At 59.1% G+C, this 25,653-nt stretch overlaps 1 protein-coding gene across 36 annotated transcripts in view; it reads right to left on the reverse strand.

Annotated features, from left to right (window-relative positions):
• The window catches only part of ABLIM2 (actin binding LIM protein family member 2), a 166,876-nt gene that overhangs the window by 135,423 nt on the left and 5,800 nt on the right, over positions 1-25,653 (reverse strand). For 20 of the 36 annotated variants that reach the window (XM_070506318.1, XM_070506315.1, XM_070506314.1 and 17 more), the window contains exon 1: positions 1,706-1,863. The exons of 5 other annotated variants lie outside the window; for them this stretch is intronic. In XM_070506318.1, the coding sequence (XP_070362419.1) occupies positions 1,706-1,730 (25 nt within the window). In that variant the 5' untranslated portion in view covers positions 1,731-1,863. Of the gene's footprint in view, positions 1-1,705; positions 1,865-25,653 lie in introns of those variants that run through there. 11 more of the 36 variants (XR_011502376.1, XM_070506289.1, XM_070506309.1 and 8 more) reach the window with 1 other exon arrangement.

Here is a 25,653-nt window from a genome sequence, read left to right on the forward strand (position 1 = left end):
GCCCATCCTCTGGCGAAAGCACAACAGGGCGTGAAGGACACCGTGTACTCAGCCGAGCGGGGGACCCGCCCGTCCTCCGGCATGGAAATTCCATTTGAGAAATGGACATCGTCACGTGTCTCAGCTCTCGGGATCCGCCAGTATTTTCAGGACAGTCCAGTACACCACCCAGGCTGGGGGACGTTACCTGACCCCAAGCCAACTGGTCTTGTAAGGCCGGGAGTGAGAACTGCACCCAGGGCGGAGTCTGGCCAGCCGGGGGGCGGGGGCGGCCACAGCTGCTCGTTTTGGGGGAAAGAAACATCCAGCGTCTGCTATGCTCGCTCCCGACCCCCAGGAAGGAAGAACCATAACCAACCCCATTTTACAGACGGGGTCCTTGAGACCCCCAGGAGCAGTGAAGCGTCCTGCTGAGGACACACAGAAGGCAGGCCAGAGTCCCGGTGTGAAGCTCATTGGTCTGACTTCTAGGCCATTGGGCTGCCCCTGCCCAGAGCCGCTCCCTTCAATAAAAACCTTGGAGCGCGAGGAGCTGACGGGGAGATAACGGATGAGGCGTCCTGGTCCTCACCCCTGGGCAGACCCTCGCAGGCCAGAAAGTAGGACACCATTGATGGGAAGGCTCTGTCCCAGCTGCCCAGAGAGGAGGGAGGCACCCACTGGGCACCCAGCCTCCTGCTGGGACAGAGGCCTGAGGGCCCGGGGGTGGGAGCACTTTGGGACGGAGGCGAGGAGCCGGCAGGAGGCAGGACCCCGGCTGGAGCCGGCAGGCCCTGAAGCCCCTGTGCCCCTCCGGCTCCCAAGGCTCTGTCCTGCTCACTGCGGCCTCTCTCTGCTTCTGGGGTCCCAGCACCCCTGCCCCACTCCATCTCACTCTCCCTCCCTTTGTCTCCTCTCCTCCAGGCCCCCGCAGCTTTCTCTTCCTGTCGTCCTGCGAGGGCCACCTCCTCAGCCGTGGGGCTGGGAGGACTGGAAGATGCTCATTGTTTCTCTCTCAGTAGCGGACGGTCCGTCCTCACGTCAGCACCGGGAGAAGAGAAGTCTCCAGCACCCTCCTTGAGGCGGCTTCCTCAGCCTCCACGCAGGCGACATTCTGGGCTGGACACCTCTGTGCTGTGAGGCCGTCCCGTGCACTTGGGATGTTGACCAGCATCCCTGCCTCGACCCCAGGTGCCACTAGCACCCAGCCCCAAGTTGTGACACTCAGAAATGCCTCCAGACATTGCCAAATGTCCCCTGGGGGGCAAAATCGCCCTCGGTTGAGAACCACGGCCTTAAAGGAAAGAAGGAAGGAAGGGAGGGAGGGAGGGAGGAGGTGCAGAGACACTGTGGGCCCAGCGACTCCAGCCCAGACAATGGGGTCAGAGAGCCCTGGAGCCCGGTCTCAGCTCTGATGCCCACCGCTGTGTGACGGTGGACCAGAACCTCCCCTTCCCCAAGTCACAGCTTATTCATCTGTGCAGGGGGGTCACTCTGCAGGGCTGTCACCAAGGCTGACACAAGGATGTACGCAAAGCCTGGCATACAGTAGGCGCTCACAAGTGCCGGCCTCACCACCTTCATAAAATGGCAGAGACAGTCAGACTGCCCCCTTTCAGGCGAGGTCCCCAAAGCATATTTGTGGGACTCTAGACTTCTAGCTAGAAAAACGGGCCTTCCTCCCCGCCCGGGTGGTCTGAGGGAAAAGGGCAGTGTGGAGCCGTACCTGTCTCTCCTCCGGGCATCCCCATGGAGCGTGGCCTCCTCGCGAAGGGCCGGCACCCGGGGAGGCTGCGGGCGGCGCCGGGCCAGTGAAAGAGCCTCTGTGGCCAGCATGTCCCTGGAGGGACATGCCAGAGGGTCACGTGGCAGCTGCCACCCTCATGCCGGAGGAGGGGCAGGGCCAACCCCTTCCCGGCACACTGAAATAGACTCCCACCATGCTCCAAAGACGCACCTGTCTCCCAGGCGTCCGGGAAAGGGACTTTGGAGAGGCGCCCGGGGGGAGGGGCCGGGGAGGGCCAGGACCCTTCAGTGCCCTGCCGTGTGCCACGTGCAGCGTGAGCGGGCTCACACAACCCTCCAGCAACACAGTGCGGGGGAGTCAGCCTGTACAGTGTCCTGGGGCCGCCTAGCAAAGCTCACAAAGGGGGCTTCACAGGCAGACATTTCTGCTCTCAGCCTGCAGACCAGGAGCCCGAAATCAGGGCGTCACGGGGCCGGGCCCCTCCGGACGCTCTGGGGAAGGTCCTTGCTGCCTCTTTCAGCTCCTGGGGTCCCCAGGCGTCCCTGGGCCTGTGGCCACATCGCCCAGTCTCTGCACCTGTCATCACATGGCCTCTCCCTGTGTGTCTGTGTGTCCTTTTCCATCTCTTATAAGGACATCATATACATTGGATTTAGGGCCCACCCTAATCCAGGATGACCTCATCTCCATCCTTATCTTAATTATATCTGCAAAGACCCTTATTCCAAATGAGGTCACAAGCTAAGATTCTGGGTAGACACGAATTTTGGGGGAACCTACTTAACCCAGCATACAGCCCCAATGTGCCTGAGGGGACACTGAGGCTGGGGAGGCTCAGCAGACTGAAGGGAGGCCCCTGGGCATGACAAGCAGCCTTGCGGCCCTGCCTGGGTCTGGCTGACTGCGTGGGCCCTGAGGCACCCCTGTCCCGCCTGGCGCCCCTCGGCTAGTTTTGGCTTTAAGATCCGCAGAGGCAGAAATGCTATCTGACTCCCCAGCCACGTGAGCAGTACACGCAGCCGTGGACCCCAAACGTGGCCGCGGAGACCCCTCGGGCGTCATCCCGCTGAATCAAGCTAGTGATGTGTGCGAACCTGTCATTAGATCTCGGGGCCAGGACCCCACAGTGAAGAGCCTCTGGGGCAACACCGTTAAGCACAAGTCACATTTACACCACTCAGCCGTCGGAGCAGCTCTGGGTGGGCCGAACCCCCTTCACCAGCCCCCGGCAGAGCACACCCCGTCCATCAGCTCTGAAGAGTCAGAGCAGGTGCCGCAGCCCGCGGGGCCTCTCCTCGCTGCCCGGCACGCCTAGCCTGACCTTCACTCAGCACCAGCGGACGGGGGACGGCAACGAGCTGGTCACCACGCCAACCCCAGGGCATTACCGCTGGGGCCACGGGATCCGCCCAGGGGTACAAATTATGCACCAAGGCTGAGAACTGTAACCCCTTCTGCTTACAAATGAGCAGCGTTCCCAGGTCATTTATTCTGCACCTATCTGTGCCCTGCAGCCCTGCGCCCAGCTCGGGCCAGAAACCATGGTCCAGTGAGACAAGGACAGCTGTCCCCCGCTGAGCGCCCAGTGAGGCCCACATGCTGTGCCACACCCGAGGCAGGAGCCATCCTGTCACTGCTTCCATGATGACGAAACTCAGGCGGGAAGACACGTGGCGTGGGCCAGCTCTGTTGAACAAGAGAGGGTGGCCGGCTTTGAGCCTGAGAGTCCAGCAGGGATGAGGGGCCCCCGTGTGTGACCGGTGCCAGCCCGAGGGTAAGACAGCAGGCTGTGGGAGCTCCTGGGGCTCAAGGAGGGGCACCCTGGAGGAGAGAACTCGGGGAGATGCAGATGCCAAGGAGCAGCTAGTCACTCAACATTGGGAAGAGCATGCCAGGCAGAGGGAACAGCGTGCGCAAGGTTGGAGAGGCCTGTGGCAAGTTGACGTTCCTGGAGGACGGACCACCTCGGCTGCAAGGCTGGGGCATTCGGTGGGTGGGAAGGTGGGTAGGGGCCAGGGCACCCCGCACCCCATCAAAGAATGGGTTTCACCCTGAGAACCAGGGATGGCGCTGGTGGTTTTGCTCAGGTGTTGGAGAGAGAGCTGTCGCGTGAGGAGCTGTGGGTGATAGTTCATTTGGCAAGCGTTGCACTGACCTGAACACAGTACAGAGCTGGACAGTTCACTAGGCCCCTTGGAGTGGCGAGGGTCCCATGAGCACCAAACCCTCGGAAGGACCCTCCTCCCTCCCCTACAAGGCAAGAACCTGGGGCTCCTCAAGGTGAAGAAACGTGAGCCGAGGCTGAAGACACAGTGCGGGAATGAACCCACAGCCCGCTGGCTCCCGGTGGGGACGGCACCCAGCACGGGGTTAGCTCTCTGCCTTCAGGCTCTCCCAGAGCCTCACAGCCTCAGGCTGTTCTCCCCAAGCCCGACACCCTCCTCACCAGGGTCCCCCAAGGGCCCAACACCTCCTGTCCATCTGGGCTGAAGGCCAGAACTCCTGGTACAGGGAGAGACCCCTGCCCAGGGCTGCAAGTCAGCCTCCTAGGAGAGAGAGGCTCGAAGGGGGCTTCTTGGACCCCGGGACCCCCAGGCAGAAGTCACGGCACAGGGCCTGGCTCGGCAGTACCTTCCTGCACCCCATTCTTGTCCAGCTGCCTGCCTGGGCCCCGGCGCCCTCACCCCCGCACCAAGCACCCCGTGGAGCCCCAGCCCCACTGCACTGTGCTGCACCATCTGCAGTGCCTGCCAGGCCCCTAGGAGGCCACCCCTAGCTCATGGGGACATTGAGGGTGGGGGCATCCCCTACCCACAGTGGTCCAGGGACCCATGGCCTCAGGTGTTCCCAGGGCCAAGGAGTATGGGGGGAGTGCCTGCGCCCTGCCTCGTTCCCACCAGCTCTGGATGGGGTAGCAGGGCCAGCACCCATGGGGAAGAAAGGCCACGGCTCCCCAGACTCATGGGAGAGTCCCGCCCCATGGCCTGGGCTGCAGAGCATCTCCAAGGTCACCAGTGTGGTCAGAAGGCTGAGGACCAGGACCTTGATGGGCTTCAGCTAATTTGTAAATCCCACCCGGGGCCACGATTGGTGGGGCATTGGGGGAGCAGCAGCCCCCTGCCCAGACCCTGCAGGATGAGCCCCTCCTTTTCCCTGAGGATGCAGGGCGAGGAGATGAGGTGAGAACGCTGTGGCACTGTTCCTCCCTCAATGGGAACCTTCCAGGTTGACGCTCCGGAAGAGTCGCAGAGAGGCAGAGCTGGCCCTGAAAACCCATGAACCTCGGGGCCAGGCACTTTGAGCCGGGTTCTCTGTCACCGGCCAGTGGCTTCCAAACTATTCCGACATCGGCACAGAGAGAGAGAGATGCACCCGACAGTGGCCCGCACGCACAGCTCTGCGCACCTGGGGGTGGACTGAGCTTTGGGCTCTCCCTGCATCCTCACCCTCGCTTGGGGCTCATCTCGGGGAGAGGGCATCCTCCTGAGCTCCTGTGACTGGTTTGGGCCAGTGGCACGTGGCAGAAGAGACGATGTACCAGCTCTGAGTCTAGGCATCATGCGTTTCTGCTGCTCTGTGCGCTTCTACCTTTGTAGGAGGAGAACCTCCCCCAGCCAGCCTGCTGGTCCCAGGAGGATGAGAGATAGCGCAGAACCACCCTACCGAGCCCAGCCTGGTCAGCTGAGCCCCGGCCAGCCCGCAGGCCCCGAGCGAGGCTGACCCATGGTGGATTTCCGCCTCTCCGCACTGGGGTTGTTTGTTTGCAACATATTAGTTTCCTGCAGCTGCTGTCACAAACTACCACAAACAGGGTAGCTTAAAACAGAAATTGATTCTCTCCCAGTTCTGGAGGCCAGAAGGCCAAAGCCAGCATCACCGGGCTGAAGGAGGTGTCAGCTGGGCTGCCTCCCTCTGGAGGCTCCGGGGAGAACCCATTCCTTGTCTCTTCCAGCTGCTGGTGGCTGCCGGCACCCTGGGCTTATGGCCGTGTCACCCCCACCCCTGCCTCCATGGTCACATCGTCTTCTTTTCTGTGTGTCTGTCTGTAACCTCCTTCTGCCTCCCTCTTCTAATAGCTGTGACTGCATTTGGGGCTCACCCAGACAGTCCAGGACAATCGCCCATCTCAGCATCCTTAACTCAGTCCCACCTGCAGAAACTCCTTTTTCCCAATAAGGCGGCGCCGGCAGGTTCCAGGGACAAGGATCCGATATATTTCGGAGGGTTCGTTCTTCAGGGTACCATATGCGGCAACAGGTTATACGACACGTAAACATAGAACAATTTTTTTCACCAGACCATACTCAGCCTCAGTCTCTGTGATGTGCTCTGTTATTTTTCACTTCAGTTCAACTTATATAACAAACGCTGCTGTGACCCACTAAACTGATTTCGCACCCACAAGTGGGTCGCCACCTGCAGTGTGGAAAGTTCTGTCCTAACCTCCACTCCTGCAGCCCCGCCGGGGTGGGGGACCCCAGCGAAAACGAGGATGATTTAAAGGAGAGAGAGAAGTGCTTTCCCTGCACACCGAGAGCAGGCAGGACTGACAGGTGCCTGCGAGGACTCCCCCACCTCGAGGACGGGCTCCCGGCCACCTGGCCTCCCGGGTGGTCCTCGCCCTGCCGCCTCTGCAGCAGCCCGCAGCCCGCAGCAGCCTGGATCAGCAGGCGGCTGGGGAAGGCGCTCTGACCAGAAAGGGAAGGGAGGGCGCGATCCCGGGCGGCCCCACTTGCTTCCCCGAGCTCCCCCCTTCATCGGATCCGCTCCTGACTCACCTCCTCCTGGCACAGCCCCTGCTCCACATTCTCCACGACTCTTCCCTCCCTGACAACCCCACACGGCTCCCACGAGTCCCTGTACCATCGGCACTCGTGCTCAGTCACACCTTCACTTCTGAACGCCGATTAAAAGATAAGAAACCAACGAGATGGAGGCTTGAAAACTTGACAGATGGCAGACACTTTCAAGGTGACTCTAAGGCAGGGAAGACGCCAACACTTTCTCAGGGGCATAAAAATTGAGGTCTGGAGGCATCTGAGGTCTGGAGGGATCTGAGACATCGTTCAGTCCCCTGGGCAAGGATTCCTAAGGGCCAGCCCTGGCCTCTCCTGAGCACTCAACCCCAGCGTCAGCTGAGTGCCACACACCTCCGTCTGGAACCCCCCCAAGGCACCTCACAGTCGGAAAAGAGAATGCCTCACTCATTGCTTCGGCCCTCACCCACCACTTCCCGCCCCCCGGGCAGTGCCACACGTCACACACGTCACACCCACACCCAGCTGGCTCCCCTTCTGCAACTCAGGCTGACTTGGGTTTGCAACCAGCTCCATAGCTCAGCCACTGTGTGTGACCCTGGTCCAACGACTTTACCTCTCTGAGCCTCAGTTTCCTCGTCTGTAAAATGGGATGCCTACCTCCTGGGTTGCAGGGAGGGAAAATGAGATGTTATTTGTGAAAGTGCTGCACCCACCTGGTACACGGTGGGCACCTGGTAATTGGTGTCTTTCTCACCCAGTTCCTGGCTGTATCAGTTTCCCGGGGCTGCCATAAGTGACCCTGGACTGGGGGGCTTAAAGAACAACATCCATTCTCTCACAGCTCTGGAGGCCAGAAGTCCTAACCCGAGGGGTCCGCAGGGCCGCGCTCCCTCTAACATCCGTAGGGGGGGAACGCTTCCAAGCTCCCTCCAGCTTCTGGTGCTGGCTGGCGATCCTCCGCGCTCCTCGGCTGGCGGCTGCAGCACTTCAGTCTCTGCCTCTGTTGTCACCTGGCCTTCCTCTGTGTGTCTCTGTTCCTCTTCTTATAAGGACACCAGGCATATTGGATTGGGGCCCACCCTACTCCATATGACCTCATCTTAACTAGTTACATCTAAAACAACCCTATTTCCAAATAAGGTCACATTCACAGGGACCAGGGGTAGTACTTCAACAACACTTTCTCTCTCTCTCTCTCTCTTTTTTTTTTTTTTTTTGGTGAGAAAGATTGGCCCTGAGCTAACATCTGTGCATATCTTCCTCTATTTTGTATGTGGGACACCGCCATAGCGTGGTTTGACGAGCCGTGCTAGGTCCATGCCTGGGATTCAAACCCGTGAACCCCGGGCCACCAAAGCAGAGTGCACGAACCTGACCACTATGCCACTGGGCTGGCCCCTCATCATATCTCTTTGGGGAACACAATTCCACGCAGAATGCTGACTTTCCCATTTCCATCAAAATCCCATTTGGAACAGCCCGCACACACGTCACCACCGATGCTGCGCTTCCTCCCCTGCCACTCATCAGCATCCTGCTCTCTCCTCCCCATCCTGCTCGCCCCTCCTCTCCAGGTAGAGACCCTGCCCACCCTCTCGGGCTCTCCCCTCCTGCCAGCCTGACCTCCGGGTCCCCAGCACCGAGCACCACCTTCGCGGACTCACCAGGCCTCCCAGATTGAGACCAAACTCCTCATTCCGGAGCCCCAGACGCCCAGCCCGGCCGGTGCCTCCATCTTTCAGCTCCACCCTCCTGCACCCGCCCCACCCAGTTCTGTCCTCTGCACGCCCAGGGCTGCCCACCTCCACCTTTGCATGTGAATGCTAAGGCCCGAGCTGCAGCACTTCTCCACAGCGTCTGCAGGACTGGCCTTGACATGCATGGCCCTGGGACAGTGAGTCCTGGACCCCTAAGGTAAAGGACATGCAGGGACCCCCAGGCTATCAACCAGCAGCTGGCTGCAGGGGGAACCACCCAGATGTCCGAGGTTGGGCTAGTTGGCAGATGATCCATCAGCAGGACAAGCAATGAGTGCCACTGAACACCGGGCATTCCAGCCCAGGGCGGGCCTGCTGGGCAAGGTGCTCGGTGCCTGCCAGCGACAAGCATAAACAGGGAAACAAATTGCCATGCGGGTGTCACCTGTGATCAGTGTCACAGGGAAAGAAGCAGTGGCTGTGGGGGGCGGGGAGCTCAGAGGGCCTCTGGGGAGATGACACTGGCACTGAACCTTGAGGACTGAGAGAAAGCTTAACAGGGGGCAGGATGAGCCCAGCAGAGGGTCAGCAGGTGTGAAGACGCCGATGCCAGGAGGAGCTGGGAGCAAGAGGAGGCTGTGCCAGGGCCCGAGGGAAGGTCTTGCTGGTGGAGATGAGGCATTTGGATCTCATTCTCGGGGTCCCAGGCGGCCCCGTGAGCCAGTGAGCAGGGCAATCCAGCCAGCAAGAAGGGGGCTGGAGGTGGTGAGTTTCTGTCTCCTCGTTCGGAAACCCCTCCTCTGCCACTACCTGCCTTCCATGCCCAAAAACACAGCCACACGCTGCCTCCTGGGGCCCCTGCCCTCTCTGCGGCCCTTAACATCCCCTTCCAGACCCCCTCGGCGATGCCAGCCCACGCTAAGGTCAAGACCAATTCATCTCCCTGCCTGACAAAACTCAGTCCACACGCCCATCCGCCCCTCGAGTCAGCACAGACGGACGAGCACCCCCAGAGAAAAACAGGGAAGGAGGGAACAGGAAATTCACAGAAACACAAGCGGCCGGAAGCAGGGAGCATGCTCCCCAGCGCCCTAGCCCCCGGGAAGCAGATCAAGGCAGGGAGGCGCCCTTCCCACTAGTTTGCCAACATGAACAGCCTGACTCTGTCCTGGGTCGGGCTAGGAGGGGGGGCCCTTTTGGTGAAGGCATAAACCAGGACAGCCACTGGGGAGAGTCATCCAGCAGCAGATCCCCCACTTAACTTCCAGATCTCCACTTCCGGGAATATCTCCGACAGGTCTATTTGCACACGGTGCAAAGATGAACGTGGGAGAATTCTCACCTCCGCTGGGTGTGCACCAGGTACGCTAAAACTCTGAAAGCACACGGGGCCAACGGGCCCTGTGGGCCTCCTGAGGGGGCGCAGGTCCCCCGGAATGCTCAGCCCGAATCCTGATACCAAGAAGCAGAGTGATCTGGATCGGGGGATCGTCCACAGTGCAACAGGTCTGGACTCTTCCTAAACACTCAGTGGCACGGAAGAAAAACAAAGAAAAAAGGTGGGAAGAACATTCTGGAATAAAGGAGACTACAGACACAGAGACATGCTAACCAAATGCAGGGCGTGACCCTAGGGGTCCCGGAGGAGGAAAGGTAAAGAGACCCCTGCGGAGGGCGCCTGGGGGTGAGGGGAAGTGGAATGGCTGGCAGGGCAGTGTCAGGATGCAACTAAGTTTCAAATGGTTCAGGAAAGAGAGAGAGAGAAGGCAAAGTGTAGCAAAGTGTTAGTAGTTGATGAAAGGACTACAAGGTGTTTATTGGATGGTTCTTTGCTTCAACTTTTCTATAGCTTGAAATTTTTCAGAATGAAAAGCTGGAGGGAAAATTGAAGAAGAAAACAAGTCCACTGGAAAGGGATAGGCCATCACTTGCTAACTTTACCTCCAAAGCTCGGGGGAAGCAACTGCAGCGACAGAGACAGACCCGGGCACAGAACACCTGGCTTTGCAATGAAGGAAACCTCTCCTCTCCTGGCCTCAGTTTCCCCCTCCGTAGCAGAGGTGGCAAATGCACGGTTTGCACGCATACCCCCACTTCTGGCCCCCATGGCAGACATGGACGGTCGATCGCCTGTTCTTTGCTCTATGCGAGTCAGTCCCCTCATCCTGTGAGCTGGGGGGTGGGAATGGAGCCCGATGCGTCTCGTTTGGCCCAGCCCAGGGCAGGGCGGACAGTGGACCCACTCGGTGTTTGATGAACGAATGAATGACGAAGAGAAGGGATGAATGTACACAGGCGATGGGACGCTCCGCAGGGAAGGCGAGGGCATGGGTTCCAAATGCTGAAAACCCGCCACCCGGCGTCCCAGCCCCCAGCCCAGAGGCAAGCCATCTTACCTCGCTGGCCTCAGTTTCCTCATCTGTACATCTGGGACATAGGAAGGACCAATGAAGTACCACACATAACGGGCTCTGCGTGGGTCTGGGCCCTGGTCCCTGCTTGTGGCGGGACCACGGGACAGTGTGAGGTCACCTGCCACCGAGCTGCTGACGGGACCTTGAACGTCCAAACCGTGAATTTGCACACGTGTGTTCATAACAACACTGTTCACAGCAGCCAAAGGTGGGAGCAACCCATGCGTCCACTGACGGATGGACGGAGGAACAAAACGTGGTCCAGCCACACAACGGAATATTATCCAGCCTTAAAAAGGAAGGAAATGCCGACACAGCTACAACATGGATGGACCTTGAGGACACTGTGCGGAGCGAAACGAGCCAGTCACAAAAGGACGGATACTGTATGAGTCCACTTCTATGAGGCCCCTAGAAGAGTCAAATTCGCAGAGACGGGCAGTAGAACGGGGGTTGTCAGGGGCTGGGGGAGGGGATGGGGAGACAGTGTTTAAGGGGAACAGAGTTTCAATTTGGGAAGACGAGAAAGTTCTGGAGACGGATGGTGGTGACGGCAGCCCAGCAATGTGAACGTGTTTAATGCCACTGAACTGCACACTTGAAAATGGTTAAAACAGTAAACTTTATGTTGTGCTTATTTTGCCACAATAAAACAATGAGCCAAGAGATGCTCTCTGTGCCCAGGGCAGAAAACGCCAAAGCCGCAGGGGCGGGGGGACCCTGGCTGAGCCTGGAGTGGGGGGGCTTCACCAGCTGACTCTGTCCACTTTGTGGGTCAGGGGTCCATCACCACCGGCATCCCTGGGTCACCAGACAGTAGGGTGGTCTGAGGTCGACGTTACAACAATGGCCGCCCTCTGAGTCATGTTCCAAGGGGCTAAGGAAGTGGAGGAAGGAAGGTGGGGGACATTTTCCAATCAGCGCAGCTAAATTTATACCTCCCTGCCTGGGGGAGTGTCCTGCACCATGGCCTTGGGGCCAAGTGCAACGCTCCAATCGGGCCGTGTCTCTGGCGCAGGCCTCAGGGAGCCCAGGCTGTCCTGCTCTCAAGGAGCTGCCTCCCGGGTCCTGGGCATCATGGTCCAGGTCACCAACCCCCACACAGCTCAGGCATTCAGGCCCCAGCACATGCTGGGCATGTGCCTCAGCAGGGGCAAGGGGTCAGGGAGAGGCAGCAGGACGTCCACCAATGGAGAGGACACTGGCTGGCAGGGGGGGCGGAGGGAAGGGGCTGGGGAAGGAAGGCATCACAACAAGTGGACCAGCCTGTGCAAAGACACGGGGGTGGCGAGGAGTGTGGTCCGGTTGGGGACCCTTCAGGAGCTCAGCGCGGCCGGGACACAGCAAGTGCGCAGTGAGGATGGGAGGGGGCAGGATCTCAGCCCCTCAGCCAGGCTGATGAGTCCGTCCCATGCATGGCGGGCTCTGAGGCCAACCTGATGAGCTCCTGCCCTCAAAACACCATGCCTCGAAGGGGAAGTGGCACAGACACCGTGGAGAACGGCGTGGCGGCTCCTCAAGAAACGAAACTCAGAATCACTTGATCCAGCAATTCGCTTCTGGATATGCGCACAAAAGAAATGAGAACAGGGATGCGAACAGGTGTTTGTACCCCCTGCTCACACAGCTTCACTCGCAAAGGGTGAGAGCAGCCCAAGGTCCATCACAGGATGAACAGAAAAACAAAGAGTGGTCCATCCACACAACGGCTTAAAAAGGAAGAACGTTCTGATGCATGCTACACCATGGACGAACCCTGAGAACATTGTGCTCGGTGAGATAAGCCAGTCACAAAAGGACAGATGCTGTATGACTCCACTTATATGAGGCCCCCAGAGGAGTCACATTCACAGAGACAGAAAGTAGAACAGTGGGGGCCAGAGGCTGGGGGCGGGATGGGGAGGGAGCGGTTTAATGGGGACAGAGTTTCAGTTTGGGATGATGAAAAAGTTCTGGAGATGGATGGTGCTGAAGGTTTCACATCAATGTGAATGTACTGGATGCCAGTGAATTGCACATTTAAAAATGGTTAAAATTGTATTTTTTTTGTTTGTTTTGTTTTGAGGAAGATTAGCCCTGAGCTAACATCTGCTGCTAATCCTCCTCTTTTTGCTGAGGAAGACTGGCCCTGAGCTAACATCTGTGCCAGTCTTCCTCTACTTTATACATGGGATGCCTACCACAGCATGGTGTGCCAAGCGGTGCCATGTCCGCATCTGGGATCTGAACCAGGGAACCCCAGGCTGCAGAAGCGTAACATGCACACTTAACCGCTGCACCACGGGGCTGGCCCCAATGGTGTGTTTTATGTTACATATATTTTACCACAATAAAAAAAAATTTTAATACAAAAACGAACAAAAAACACTCCCCACCTAGTGAAGGAAAGAGAATGTGGTCGAACTACCCACAGAAACCCACTCACAGAATCCCGTGCAGCCGCTGGTCAAGTCGCTGCTGAAGAGCCTGTGGGGCTGTGGGGGAACTTCACGGGACGGGGCTCAGGCAGGAGGGTGCAGTACACTCACGGGGGCTTCGAAAGGCAGGTCCACGCCAAGGGAGATGCCAGCAGGTATGGCCACGGGCCCGTGGTCGATTTTTCTCTGTGCTCATCACTCTCGCAAAAGTGGACTCGTGTCTTGTTTGCAAAACCATTCCTCCTCCTGCTGCTCCTGCTGCTAACGGTAAAATTGACTGCAGAGAATTCAAGCAAGAGTGACAGCGCTGGAAGAGGTAGGGGTCCCCCTCTCCAAGGTCCTGAGTAGCCAGAGGGTGGCACCCAGATGTGTGTGGCAGGAAGGAAAGATCTAGCGACGGAGTTTAGATGAGAGATGCACACGCTCCAGCTCGTCTCTTTGGTGGGGGTCGGGGCAGCTGAGGAGAGCCTTGAAGGGCGAGTAAAGTCTGAATCAATGCAGCTGAGGCCTGAGCGTGTGGGCAGCATCTTTCTAAGATTCTTTTCTCATTAAAATCAGTGACAGTGCCTGTGTCCTTGGACACCTCTCCTCCAAGGTCATTACACGTGTTCTGAATACCACTCGTCTCCAGCCCACGCCTGCACATCCTGTTCTCCTGCGACGTCTCAGGGTCGGGGGAGGGCCTGGGATGGGCTCAGACAGGCCCAGGCTCAAATCGAAGCTTTGCCTCTCTCTGGCCCTGTGACTCAGCCACTCCCGACCCCAACCGCGAGAGCTGTAAGGATTTCTGAGCATTCCGGGAAAACTCTAATGAGGTCACAAACATCTGAGTGCTCAGAGCAGTAACGGGCCCCGGCGAACCGAAGCTATAACCTTACGGACATAAGCACTGGAAAGACCCACAAGTCTGGGCCCCAGACGAGCCCTGCAGTTAATTAGCCCTCTCCCTCCTCAGCAAGACCACGGGCTGTGCTCAGAGCTTTCCCCGCCATCCATTGTCCTTCACAGAAGCTCGTGGGCACCCAGGAAGCAGCCTCTGCAAATACTAACGTGATCAGGTCTGTTTATTCAAGCAGAATATCCGAATAATTCAACTTCCAAAAATGCGGGGAGGTGGCCTCCGCCATGCTCCGTGTCCCGGGCAGACCTGGATGCAGGTCTGCGCACAGGAGACCTGCTCGTGAGGGCGACTCTGAGCTCTAGGCAGAAGGAGAATTTGCGACAATGTGCTGACTGCCCTGGCTTGCCAAGCCATGTTGAGGGCTCCATCTCGAAACTTCCTGGGTCCACCTGCTTGGGGCCAAGCGTTCCAAACTTCTGCACGTGCAGCCCGAGCGTGGACGGTCCTGTCGTCCGGGACAGAGGAGGAGGATCTGCCTGAGCAAGAGCTTCTGCTCACGGGCTCCCAGCAGGAAACGGTACAAACAGCCCTGCACAGTCTGCCCAGCTCCCTGCTCACAGCCGGGGGCCTCCGGGGCTGGAGCCGACGGGAGGAATCGGCGGCTGGTGCAGGGGGATGCGCTGCTGGGTAACACCGTCCTGACGCTGCCCAGGCGGCCAGTGACCGTCCCACCTACCTCAAGGCACAGACCCCAGCCGCTGGTGGCGTTTGCTGTGCCGCCCAAAGTCAGGTGGTGCCCCGGGAAATAAGAGGTTCTATTCCTGGGTAAGCCTCTTCCCCGGAACTGGGACAGGGAGGGCCGGGCCGCTGCCAGGGTCTCTGTGCTGGCCTGAGACCCCGCTCTGAGTCTCTGGGTCTTGCTGGTCCACATGGCACTGATGCCCCACGGCTGTGACTGCCCCCAGGCCAGCCTCCCTGGCCGGACTGCACTTCTGGAGGGCATGGCCCCAGCACTGCCAGTCCAGCCGGGCAGAGGGCCCCGGCCCCCAGGGTGAGCACGGCAGCCGTCTCCACCTCATCTGCAGCGGGCTTCACGGGTCGCCCTTGCCATCCCAGAGCCTGAAGAGCCATCAGATTCAACAAGATGCTGTGAAGCCTCAGAAGAGGCCGCTTCTGTCCCAGCTGTCTGCTATCCCTCGATGAAGGGACACCAAGGGCTGCGTCTGGGCTGCGGAGCGGAGGGTCGTGGCTGTCCCCACCACATGTCCCCGATTCAAGACCAGGAGACTCACTGGGACCCCCAGCCCTCTCTCCTGCCTCGGGCCCCTCACCTCCTCGAGGACAGTGCCGCCTTTCCTGGTCAAGCTGAGAGGGGCCCTGCACTCCCTGCGAGGAAGTGGGCCCAACGTGGCCCTTGAGGAAGCTTGGGTCCAGGGACGGTGAGGGGCCAATGAAGAAGCTCAGCAGACAGGGAGGGGGCCAGGCAGGGGCCCTCACACCCTCTCCCCTCCGTGGGCCCTGCCCTCCCTCTCCCACCCATCATGACGAAGGAGGAAGTCCCCCCTGACCCCTGGCCGCACCAGCTCCTGGGCTCTTACTCTCTCCTTCCACGGCTAGACGTCTGGAGAGGGCTGTGACGCCAACAGTCCCCAACCCCGGCTATGCCTGGGATCAGCGGGTGCTGAAAACACACGTTCCTGGCCCCCTGCTCTCGCTTGCAGCACACCCAGAAGCCTGCATTTTTCAGAGCCACCAGGCTCCAGCTCCCTCTGTCCTCACCTCTCCTCTCCGGATGCTGTGACTCATCGGCTCCCGCGGCCATGCTCTTCACGTTGTGTGAGGTGCCAGAAGGCCCCAGTGCAGGAGAGGCAGGCAGGGTGGTGGGGCCCCTGCCACGTGCCCAGCACCTTACCAGGGCCTAGCCTGTGACAGGGACACAGATGAAGTTCCTCAAACACGCCCTTCCCTCCCACCTCTGGGGCTCTGCATGTCCTGCCGGATGCCCTTCTCCCACTGTTTTTTCTGGCTAACTCCTACTTGGTGGGATGTCACCTCCTTCAGGAAGCCTGCCAGGATTTCTCACAGCAGTTTCCTTAACTGCCTTCTCTGTGGCCCCACAGCCCCCCGAGAAGTGCTTCCTCATGGCATGTTTTCATCATGTACTCATCTGGGAGCTCCTGGAGGGGAGAACTGCCTGAGGGTCCCCCCCCGCCCCACCCCCCGGTGTCTGGAGAGTGGATCAATACACTCAAGTGGAACCACCACCTCCGCCTGCCCCCGCCCCCATGGTTGCTGGGTCGGTCGGCTGCATGTGAGAGGATGCAGCTGTGCATGAGACCAGAATGGGGTTCTGCCTTTGGGGCAGGGGCTGGGTCTCCTGTGATCTTGGTGTCCTTCTGTGTCAGTTCCCCGAGGGAGAGGCAGGTTCTCACAGAGAAAACAGGAACTTGGGGAGCAGGTCCAGGGAGAAGCCACCCCCGTCCCCACAGGCTGCCTCTCAGGGGCTCCCAGGAGGCGCCACAGCTACGAGGCAGGCTGAGGTCTGGCTGTCACCCCCAAATCCAGAGCAAATCTGCTGAGTCTCCTGCCGGGCTGCCGGGTGCCCCTCGGAGTCAGGGGAAGGCAGGCGTCAAGGCTCAGAGCAGGACATCAGCAGCGGAGTAGCCCCCGTGCCCTTGGGTGGGGGGCAGAATGGACCCCCGAGACCCCAATTTCCAGCAAAATGTTCTTTCCGAGGTGCCCATTTGGAGGCTGTGGGTCATATTTTGAGTAAAGAAAGGGACGGTTTCTTTAGAAGTCGCTTTCAGAATGCTGCCCCCGCCCATGGGTCCCTGCGAAGCCACCATCCCGTCAGGCCCCAGCCCAGCGGGCAGAGGAGCAGGAGCCGGCCGCTCTGCAAGGTGAGGGGTGGAGAGAACCACAAATACGTGGTCGGCCTGTAAAACAGCCCCCGGGCTGGGAGCTGCCCCCCATCCAACACCGACAACGAGGGAGGGGACACGTGGTCCAGCAGAAGCCCAGAGGCTGGAAGGAGGCCGCCTGAGTCCACAAGCTGGTTCTACCACCAGCAGCTGGGGACTCCGCCAGGCTGCTGCACGACGCCTGCCCACCGTGTCACCACCCATAAAACGGGCATCACGGTGACCCCTACGGTGTCCAGAGCACTGAGTGAGTGACACTTGCCGGATGCTGTTACTGTTATTGCTACTGCCACTCTCCACCACCTGCGAGGCACCTTTATCAGGAAGGGCGAGTTCCTGGGAAAGCGCACCAGCTCCTCAGTGCGGAGGACCCCAGTGGGGAGACACACGCTCTGGGGAGGCGGCCCTGGGGCTGCTCCAAGCGCCGGGCAGGCCTGTCTGAACCCCGCCTCTCCCCTTCACCAGCCCTGTGACCTTGGACAAGTCATGCCTCCTGTCTGACTCCTCTGCAAATCGGGAGCAATAATCGCACCCCCCCCCCCACACACACACACACACAGGGATGTGCGGCCTTGGCAGCCGAGCTGCACCACCGCTCCCCCGTGCCCGGCCTTCCCAGACGCTCCACAATGGCAGATGGGGATTTTCATTAGACAAATCGATCGCTCCCTGGGGCTCTGGCCCGGGCCGGGTAGGGGCCGGGCTCCGGAGGCTGCCAGCACACACCCAGGATATATTTAGTTCTCTGCCGGAGCCCCGCCGGGGCCAGGAATTCCAGCCGAGGACGCGGAGTTTCAAGCCAGCTCCTAAGTCCACAGCAGCAGCCGTGGGATTTGCTCCAGAGCAGAACCCCCTCTCGTTTGTAAGTGCAGACCAAATCATCACAGGAGTGCACACCCACGCACGCACACGCACACACACACACGTGAAATTCCTGTGCTTGCAACACGTCGATGCCACTCACAGCCCCAGTTCCACGTTGAAAGTGCGCCTCCCAAAATAGCGCGTGCCGTCCCCGGAGCCGGGGCTGCGGGTGCCAGCGAGGCAGACAGCTGCTCTCTAATCAAGGTTCCTGCACAGAACCCGGGGCCTCGGAATGAATCAGCAGGAAAAAAATAAAGCAGCAAAGCACCTGGAAAGAAGGAAAAGTTGCCCACAATCCTACTGCATTTGGATGGATTTTCTTCTAGTGTGTTTTTTCCTGCATATTTTGCAGAGATGAAAACTGTGTATCAGACTCTGTATCCTGTATTCATTTCTCACCGGCACTGACACGTCTTTTAAAGATTTTATTTTTCCTTTTTCTCCCCAAATCCCCCCAGTACACTGTTGTATATTCTAGCTGTGGGTCCTACTAGCTGTGGCATGTGGGACGCCGCCTCAGCGTGGTTTGATAAGTGCTGCCATGTCTGCATTCAGGATCCGAACTGGAAAAACCCTGGGCCACCAAAGCAGAGCGTGCTAACTTAACCACTAGGCCACGGGGCCAGCCCCTGAAACATGTATTTACTAATCCTTCTTAATCATTCTAACGACTGCTGAATACTTCACCTTTATCAGCATTCTCAAAGTGGGGTCAAGGGACCCCTAGAGATCCCCAAGACCCCATCAAGGGGGTGGCAGGGTTAAAACCATCTTCATAATATGATTAAATGTTATTTTCCTTCCTCACTTCCACTCTCTCCCGAGCGTGCAAAGGAGTTTTCCAGAGGCTGCATGACGTGAGACATCACAGCTGACTGAAGACAGGCTGGACGTGAGAACCCAGCTGTCGTCCATTAAGCCAGATATTAATGAGATTTGCAAACCTTTAAAGCAATGCCTCTCGGTTCACTAAAAATACTCACGTTAATGTACAAAGGGCTATTATTCCTTTTCAACAAATCAACAAATATTTCAGAATTTTCTCCATTTTAATTCCCAAAACAGTAAATAACACGTATAACCCACTTAAACAAAAGTTCTTTGCGGTCCTTGGTAACTGTGAGTTGAAGGCGTCCGGAGACCTGGAAGTCTGAGGCTGGCCGCCGAGGCCGGATACCTTGCTCCCCAGCGCCCTGCGGCTGGCCACCTCACGGCCGCGTGGCGACCCAGCCACGGATGCCTTTTCACGCATAAAGGCCCGTCTGCGTTTCAGTGCCTTTCTTCCGAAAAGATTCCGGGCAGCAGCCCGCTTCTATCAAAGCGCGTGAAAGTATTTAAGGCTCGATACATTTAGCCAACGGCTCCCCTAAAGATGGCAGCAATGGATACGCCAGCCCGCAGTCTGCGACAGTATCCAGCTCCCGGGATCTGCGGATGTTTAAATTCAGCTGAGTTAAGAGTAACATTGTTTCTCCTGTGAGAAGTCATCCTCTTAAACCCTCAGCTATTCTAGAGACCCCACAGAGGGAAGAAGGTGTCAGACTCAGGAACCAAAGGCTCAAGCCGCCGCCTGCAGTATGCTGGATAACGCCCCCACCCCGAGATATCCATGTCCTAATCCTGGGACCTGTGAGTGTGACCTCATGTGGTTAAAAAGGGGGAGGGGGCCCGTCTTCGCAGATGTGATTAATTTAAGGATCTTGAGATGAGAGAGCATCCTGGGTTGTCCCAGTGGGCCACAAGGGTCCTTAGGGGAGGGCGGCAGAGGGAGATTGGACACACAGAGGGGAAGGCAATGTGGAGACGGCACGGAGAGAGATCTGAGGACACTGGTCTTGAAGCCTGGAGTGATGCGGCCGCAAGCCAAGAAGCGCCAGCAGCCACCGGAAGATGGAAGAGGCAAGCAGTGGACTCTCCGCAGACTACACCTTGACTTCAGCCCAGTGACACCGATTCTGGACTTCTGGCCTCCAGCACGGGGAGAGAGCAACCTTCTGTTGTTTCGAGCCCTGAAGTTTGTGGAACTCTGTGACAGCAACCACCCTCCCGTTGGCCGTGCATCCCCCTCCAGTGCTGGGGGCTGACCCCCTGCTTTGCCAGCCCCATCTCCTCTCCGACAGCATCACCTGTTAGAAAGCCCTCCTCAGGGGCGCCCCACTGCTCCCCCCACCCCCAGTTAGGGGCTCAGGTGTGTACGTCACCAAGTTTTCTAATTGCTCTTAGTTCCTTCAAAGGCTGCTGGCTGGCTCCTCCTGCTGGGATCCAAGAGAGCTTCTCCCCAGACACAGGCAGAGAGGGATTTGGGGCGGTGGGAGACGGGGGCCGTGGCAAGAAGGGAAGTGGCAGCATGGCTGGCAGAACGAAGCTCTCGTGTGGCAGCCCCAGGCCTCACAGGGCTTCCGAGAGGCCCAGCGGGGACAGAATTAGCCGGAGGATGAGAAAGCCGGCAGGGAAGGGCGATCAAGGCAACTCTGAGGTCCGGGGAGACTAGTGGTTTCCGCAGGCGGCCTGGGGAGCACTGGCAGCGTTACCCTTCGTCCCTCAGTACTTGGAGCCCCTGCCTGCTCGCAATGCACCCCACGCCCACGCCGTACCCCAGGCCCACAATACACCCCACACCCTCCTCGTCAGAGGCAGGCAAGGAGGCCCCTGACTGGGTGCTGAGCTCCTTGCACACATATCACATTTCCTGATTTCTGCAGCACATCAGGACGTGTGCAAGGGAACCGATGCTTGTAATTCTGCACCCACAACTCCTCCCTGAGCACTTGGCAGAGGAGGCCCAGTTTCAGAGCTGGAGGCGAACCACTGGATCAGAACCGCAAACAAGACGTCACGTCGGAGGGTCTGGAAGGCCAGGAGCCCATTTGGCCCTGAAGAGAGGAGCATCGGGAACTGCCACGGGCCGCAGGCGCTCGCCTCGGCTCTGCGCCCACCGTTAGGGTTCACAGCCACTCACCCAGCCTGACTCACCCTCCTCACTGCCCTGCCTGGCTCCTCCAGTGGCTCGTCCACTCCGGTCACCCTGGATGGTCTGCTGGCCCTCGTACCCCCTCGTGTCCCCACCTCTCTGCCTTTGCTTGTGCTGGGCCTTCTGCCTCCCCGGTCACCAGTCTCAGGACTCGGCTCCAATGCCGCCTCCTCCAGGGAGCATTCTGTGGTGCCCCATGAAAGTGACTGCTCTTGTCCTGTCCCCATGCTGCCTCCCGTCACGTTCTGGTGACACAAGCTGCCTGTCTGCCTGGGTTATGACCTCCACGGGGAGATGTCCGTGCTGTCCTGGTCTCCTCAGCACCTTCTGCTTGTCCAGCACAGGGTTCCACATCCAGAAACATTTTACACCCCTGTCAGACCAGACACGGCTTCACCTGGGGCGGGTGGGTGGGAGGGGCAGCTAAGAACCCAGAGAAGTGAACACTGCCTAAGAGGCCTCACGGGAAAGAGGCCTCAACTAACGCAGGGCAGGGAGGGGTGCTTGAGGATGCCGGGGTGCCCCAGGGCTGCCCAGCTGGGAGCCGGCTTCTGGAGTCGGTGCTGTGCTCACCAGCCGCACGGTCCCGGGTGAGTTCCCAAATTCCTTGGGCTCGGTTTGCTCACCCGTGAGGAGGGGATGGAGACCCTGCCTAAGGCGGGGATGTGATGTAAGGCTTAAGGGTTAATGTGCGTGGTGGCACAGGGCCCCGGGAGAGCACTGGGGTCCCAGATGGGGAACAGCATACGCCCTGGCTCTTACAACGTGCAGCCGCCTGCCTGAGAGCAAATTCTGTGTCCCAGGGTGCCCACACACCAGCTCAGGGCTGGAAGGACCCCCAGGACAGCCCCAACCCCAGCTGTAGATGGGGCGGCCCAGGCTCAGAGCAGGGAGGGTCCTGCCGAGGGCACATGGCCAGGGCTGGAACCTGGTCTCCTGGCTCTCCCATGGACCAGCCTGCATCTTCCCTCCCTCCCCTGGGCTCACACACCAGGAGACAAGGGCTCACTCAGGACTGGCGAAAATCAGACTGAGCCGGACCCAGCTCACCACTCACCAGGGGGACGAGACTGTGCTGGACCAGGGCAACCACTCACCAAGGGGACGAGACTGTGCTAGACCCAGGCACCACTCACCAGGGGGTCTCTGACCCTGCCACCAGAGCTCTGGAAGTCATGGCCCCAGAACCTGCAGATGTGGATGATTCAAAGTCCCACAGAAGTTTGGGGTTCAAGCGCTGACACCGACCACGACAGAGGGATGCTGACCAACGTCCAGGAGGGCTGTCTCAGCAGGAGGCCGTGTGTTTTGGATCAGGGAGCTGCCAGGCTAGATTCGCAGCTGGCAGGTTACCAACATACCACTCCATGTCCAGCCTCAGTTTCCTTGTTGGTAAACTGGGAAGAAGCAGGAGTAACATCCAGAACATTTACCAAGGGTCTGTGCAGGCCCCACCCAAGCAGAAGGGTGCAGTGTGTGGCATGCGCCCCTACTGGGTGTCCTGAGCCCCGGGGATGACCCCACACCCTGGGCCATCTGTGGCCTGAGTGAGCTGCCGTACGGAGCAGGGATGTTCCCAGCAACTGCCGGGTCCTCTCTGCCCACCTCCTCAGTGGGCCGTCCTCATTTGCTGACTGTGCACCTGCAGGTGCTCAGGAAACACCTCTCCAGGCAGAGGCGGCTGCAGGAGCAGGGCCCAGGCTGCACGCACGCACCGAAACCCCGCACCACACTGCTGAGTCGTTCCAGGACAATCTTCAGTTTGCAATGTTCCCACCTTGCTCTCCCTCAGCCTCCCTTACCTGGTGGGGAAGAGAGGGAAGGAGGGGTGACGGTCACCTGTCTGAGTGTCCTGTGGCTGCTGTGACACATGGCCACAGACTTGGAATCTTAGAGCAACACAAACATTGCTCAGCTCGGGAGGGCAGAATGTGAGACGGGGCTGCAGGGCTGGCTCCTCCTGGAGGCTGTGGGAGCATCCGTTCCCAGCCTGTTCCAGGCTCTAGCACCGCCCGAGCTCCTTGGCTTCTGGCACCTCCTCCATCCTCAGAGCCGCAGTGCAGCATCCTCCCTTCTCCCACTCTGCTTCCATGAACCCAGCTCCCCGTCTCCTCCGACCCTCCAGCCTCCCTCTCATGAGGACCCTTGAGATGACATGGGGTCCACCCAGGTAATCTCCCCATTGTGAGACCTTTAACTTCATCCCATCTGCAAAGTCCCTTTTGCCATGTATGGTGACAGATTCACAGGTTCTGGGGATGAGGACAGCAACATCTTTGGGGTGCTGTTATTCAGCTGCCCCATACCAACAGAGATGAGGCATTTCAGAGAGGGGCAGTGCCTAGCCCTGGGTCACACAGCAGCCGGGACCAGACCTAAGTCCTGAGCAGGAAACCCTGGCTCTATCTACTGCCCACCAGCTCCGAGGAGGGAGGGTGGGAAGGCCCTAAAAGGGTGGAGGAAAGCATCATAGAAATTCTGGAGTTCTGGTGGAAGCCTGGAAGATTGAGGAGGAGAAATTCCAGGATCTGGGGCCAGGGGGCAGATGGGAGAAAGTGGCAGGAAAAACACAAGCAAGGGTGTTTGGGGATCAGTAGCAAGGACAGCGCTTTGCACACAGTAGGTGCTCAATAAATAGTTGTTGAAAGACTAAATGAGCATTCTGGAATAGCTTTGAGCCTTTGAGGGGCTGCGGATGTCTGGGAAAAGAGGTGGCCCCGATCCAGGCAGAGGCTGGACCACATCTGGGCCCGTGGGAGCCACTGTGGGTGCGGTGGCTGCACAGTGACGCCTCGTCCCACTTCTAGATTGCTCTGCAGTGGCCATGGACAGTTGCCCACGGACCCCTGAGGCCTTCTCCAGCCTGTAGAAGCTTGCTCAGCTGGCCCAGGATGGTACGAGTTCACACTCCCAGGACCAGCCCTCTGCCCAGGAGGATAAAGACCCCAGCGACCCACCCCTCTGTGGGACGGTTCTGAGGAGTGTCCTGCATGGCCCCCTAGCAGGACTGAGCCCCTGTGGCCCACACTGGCTGCGCCCCCATCCAAGTGCCCCTGGCTCCCCCTCCCTCCCCGTCTCAGCCTCCTCACTCTCTCTTGTGCTCCCTGGGATCGCCTCCCGGGCCAGCCACCTGCACCCGAGTCCTCGTCACTCATCACTCGGGAACCTAAACTGACAGAGCTGCTGGGCGAAGGGGGTGGGTCATCTGAGGCCTTTAGGCTCAGCTGCCAAGCTGAAGTGGGGACACGCGATGGTCCTCGCCATTCTTCTCTCTTGGAACTTCACACCCAACTGCAGCACCAACTGGGACCTTGGAGATGTCATTTTCCAATAAGATCCTGGGGCCACTCAAGTCCAAGGAGAAGAGGGCCAGAGAGAGGCCTGCTGTGACCCTTGACCCGGAATGGCAGCACAGAGACAAGGACGCCATGTGTGACGGGGACTCAAGCTCCAGAACCACCCATCCTTCACTGGACAGTTGTTCACAGAATACGTGTCATGAGGCAGCACATGCGGATCCCCCGAGGGGAGCGAGTCCCGGTCCCAGGGGACAGAAGCCACGTGCTGTGCAGCGCAGTGACATTGGGTGTTGGTTTCTTGGTTTGCTGGCTGGAGTCATGTTGCCGGATCATCTGTCCAACCCCTTATTCTGCGCACGAAGAAGCCCAAGCCCCGGGAAGGACAGCGCGTGCTGCATGTGGGAGGCAGGTGGATGGCTGCTGGTACGGGGCATGAGGACGGCCCGGCAGGATGCAGCCACAGCGAAGCTCGGAGCTGGGACTGACGACCCCGAACACCGCGCCTCATGAGGAGGATGCCACTGCTAATAACCTTGGAGCTGGGTGGCTCTCTGGGGACTGCGCTTCTCCTGGCATGGGCCCCGGGCAGGAGGTGTAAACAGGACTGGGTCGGGCCGGGCAAGGGAGGGAGCAGAACCAGCAAGAGGAAGATGAGCTGCAAGCCCGGCAGATGGTGCAAATTGATGCCACCGTGGACCACGCAGGGTACAACCCCAGGTTTGCCCCGAGCTCTGGCGGGTCTGCACAGCTGTGATAAAGACCACTCTCCCCGCCTCCTGGTGTCCGCTGCACCCCAGGGCCTTGACACCACAGCCCATGAGCAATCCCAAAAAGCAGGTACTATTATCTCACTTTATAGGCGGGGAAATTGAGGCAAAGAGTAGTTAAGCAACCTGGTCGCAGGGACACAAGTAGCAGGTGACAAGTGGGACAGAGCCAGGTGTGCCCGACCCCAAAGCCACTGGCTGTACTTTCCAACGCATGAAGACTGCCACCCTCATTGCTTAGAAATCTTCAGCCGACGCAAAATGGCGCATGAAACCCCAAGTACATCATCTTGCAACAGGACCTGTTTAGCATATGCCTGCTAACCACCAGCCTGAAGGCCACCGAGGGCAGAAAGTGGCCAGGCCCAGCCCCGGCGCCTGCTGTGGCTGACTCAAAGGAGAAGCGAGCGTCACAGAATTCACAGCACACCTTCCACCGCCACAGCCGTTCCCCAGACACGAAGGACTCAGCCGCTCTCCTGGCTCAGGTATCGGGCAGACATCCACAGATGAGGCGTCCCTGGCAGGCTGCTGAGAAGCCCCCTCACTTCAGGGAGCCCTGGCCTAAAGGCCAAGGTGCTTCCTGCCGTGAAAACGTCAGTGAGGTCTTCATGGTAGAGAAGGCGGATGCGAGACCTCACAGCTAACAAAGGCTCAGCCTCAAGCCCAGACAATGTCTCTGGGTCAGTGGAGGGGACAGTGTTGTCAGAAGAAAGCAGGTCACACCCCTGAGCATGCTGGTGGCCCCCATTTTTACAGATGGGTACACTGAGGCCCAGAGAGGGAAGCAGGCTCGCCCAAGGTCCCACCGAGGTCCGGCGGGTGGGGCTGAGAGTCCAGGGAGTTCAGACACTGATGGGCCTGGTTGAGGCCGTGAGGCTGGGCTGGGAGCTGGAGGGGAGGCCGAGGAGCGCCAGGAGGGCGGCCTTCCAGCAGGAACAGACAGCCCTGAGAGGCTCCGAGGACATGGGGAGGG

The sequence above is a fragment of the Equus asinus genome, chromosome 3 (genome assembly GCF_041296235.1).
Source record: "Equus asinus isolate D_3611 breed Donkey chromosome 3, EquAss-T2T_v2, whole genome shotgun sequence".
Taxonomy (NCBI): domain Eukaryota; kingdom Metazoa; phylum Chordata; class Mammalia; order Perissodactyla; family Equidae; genus Equus; species Equus asinus.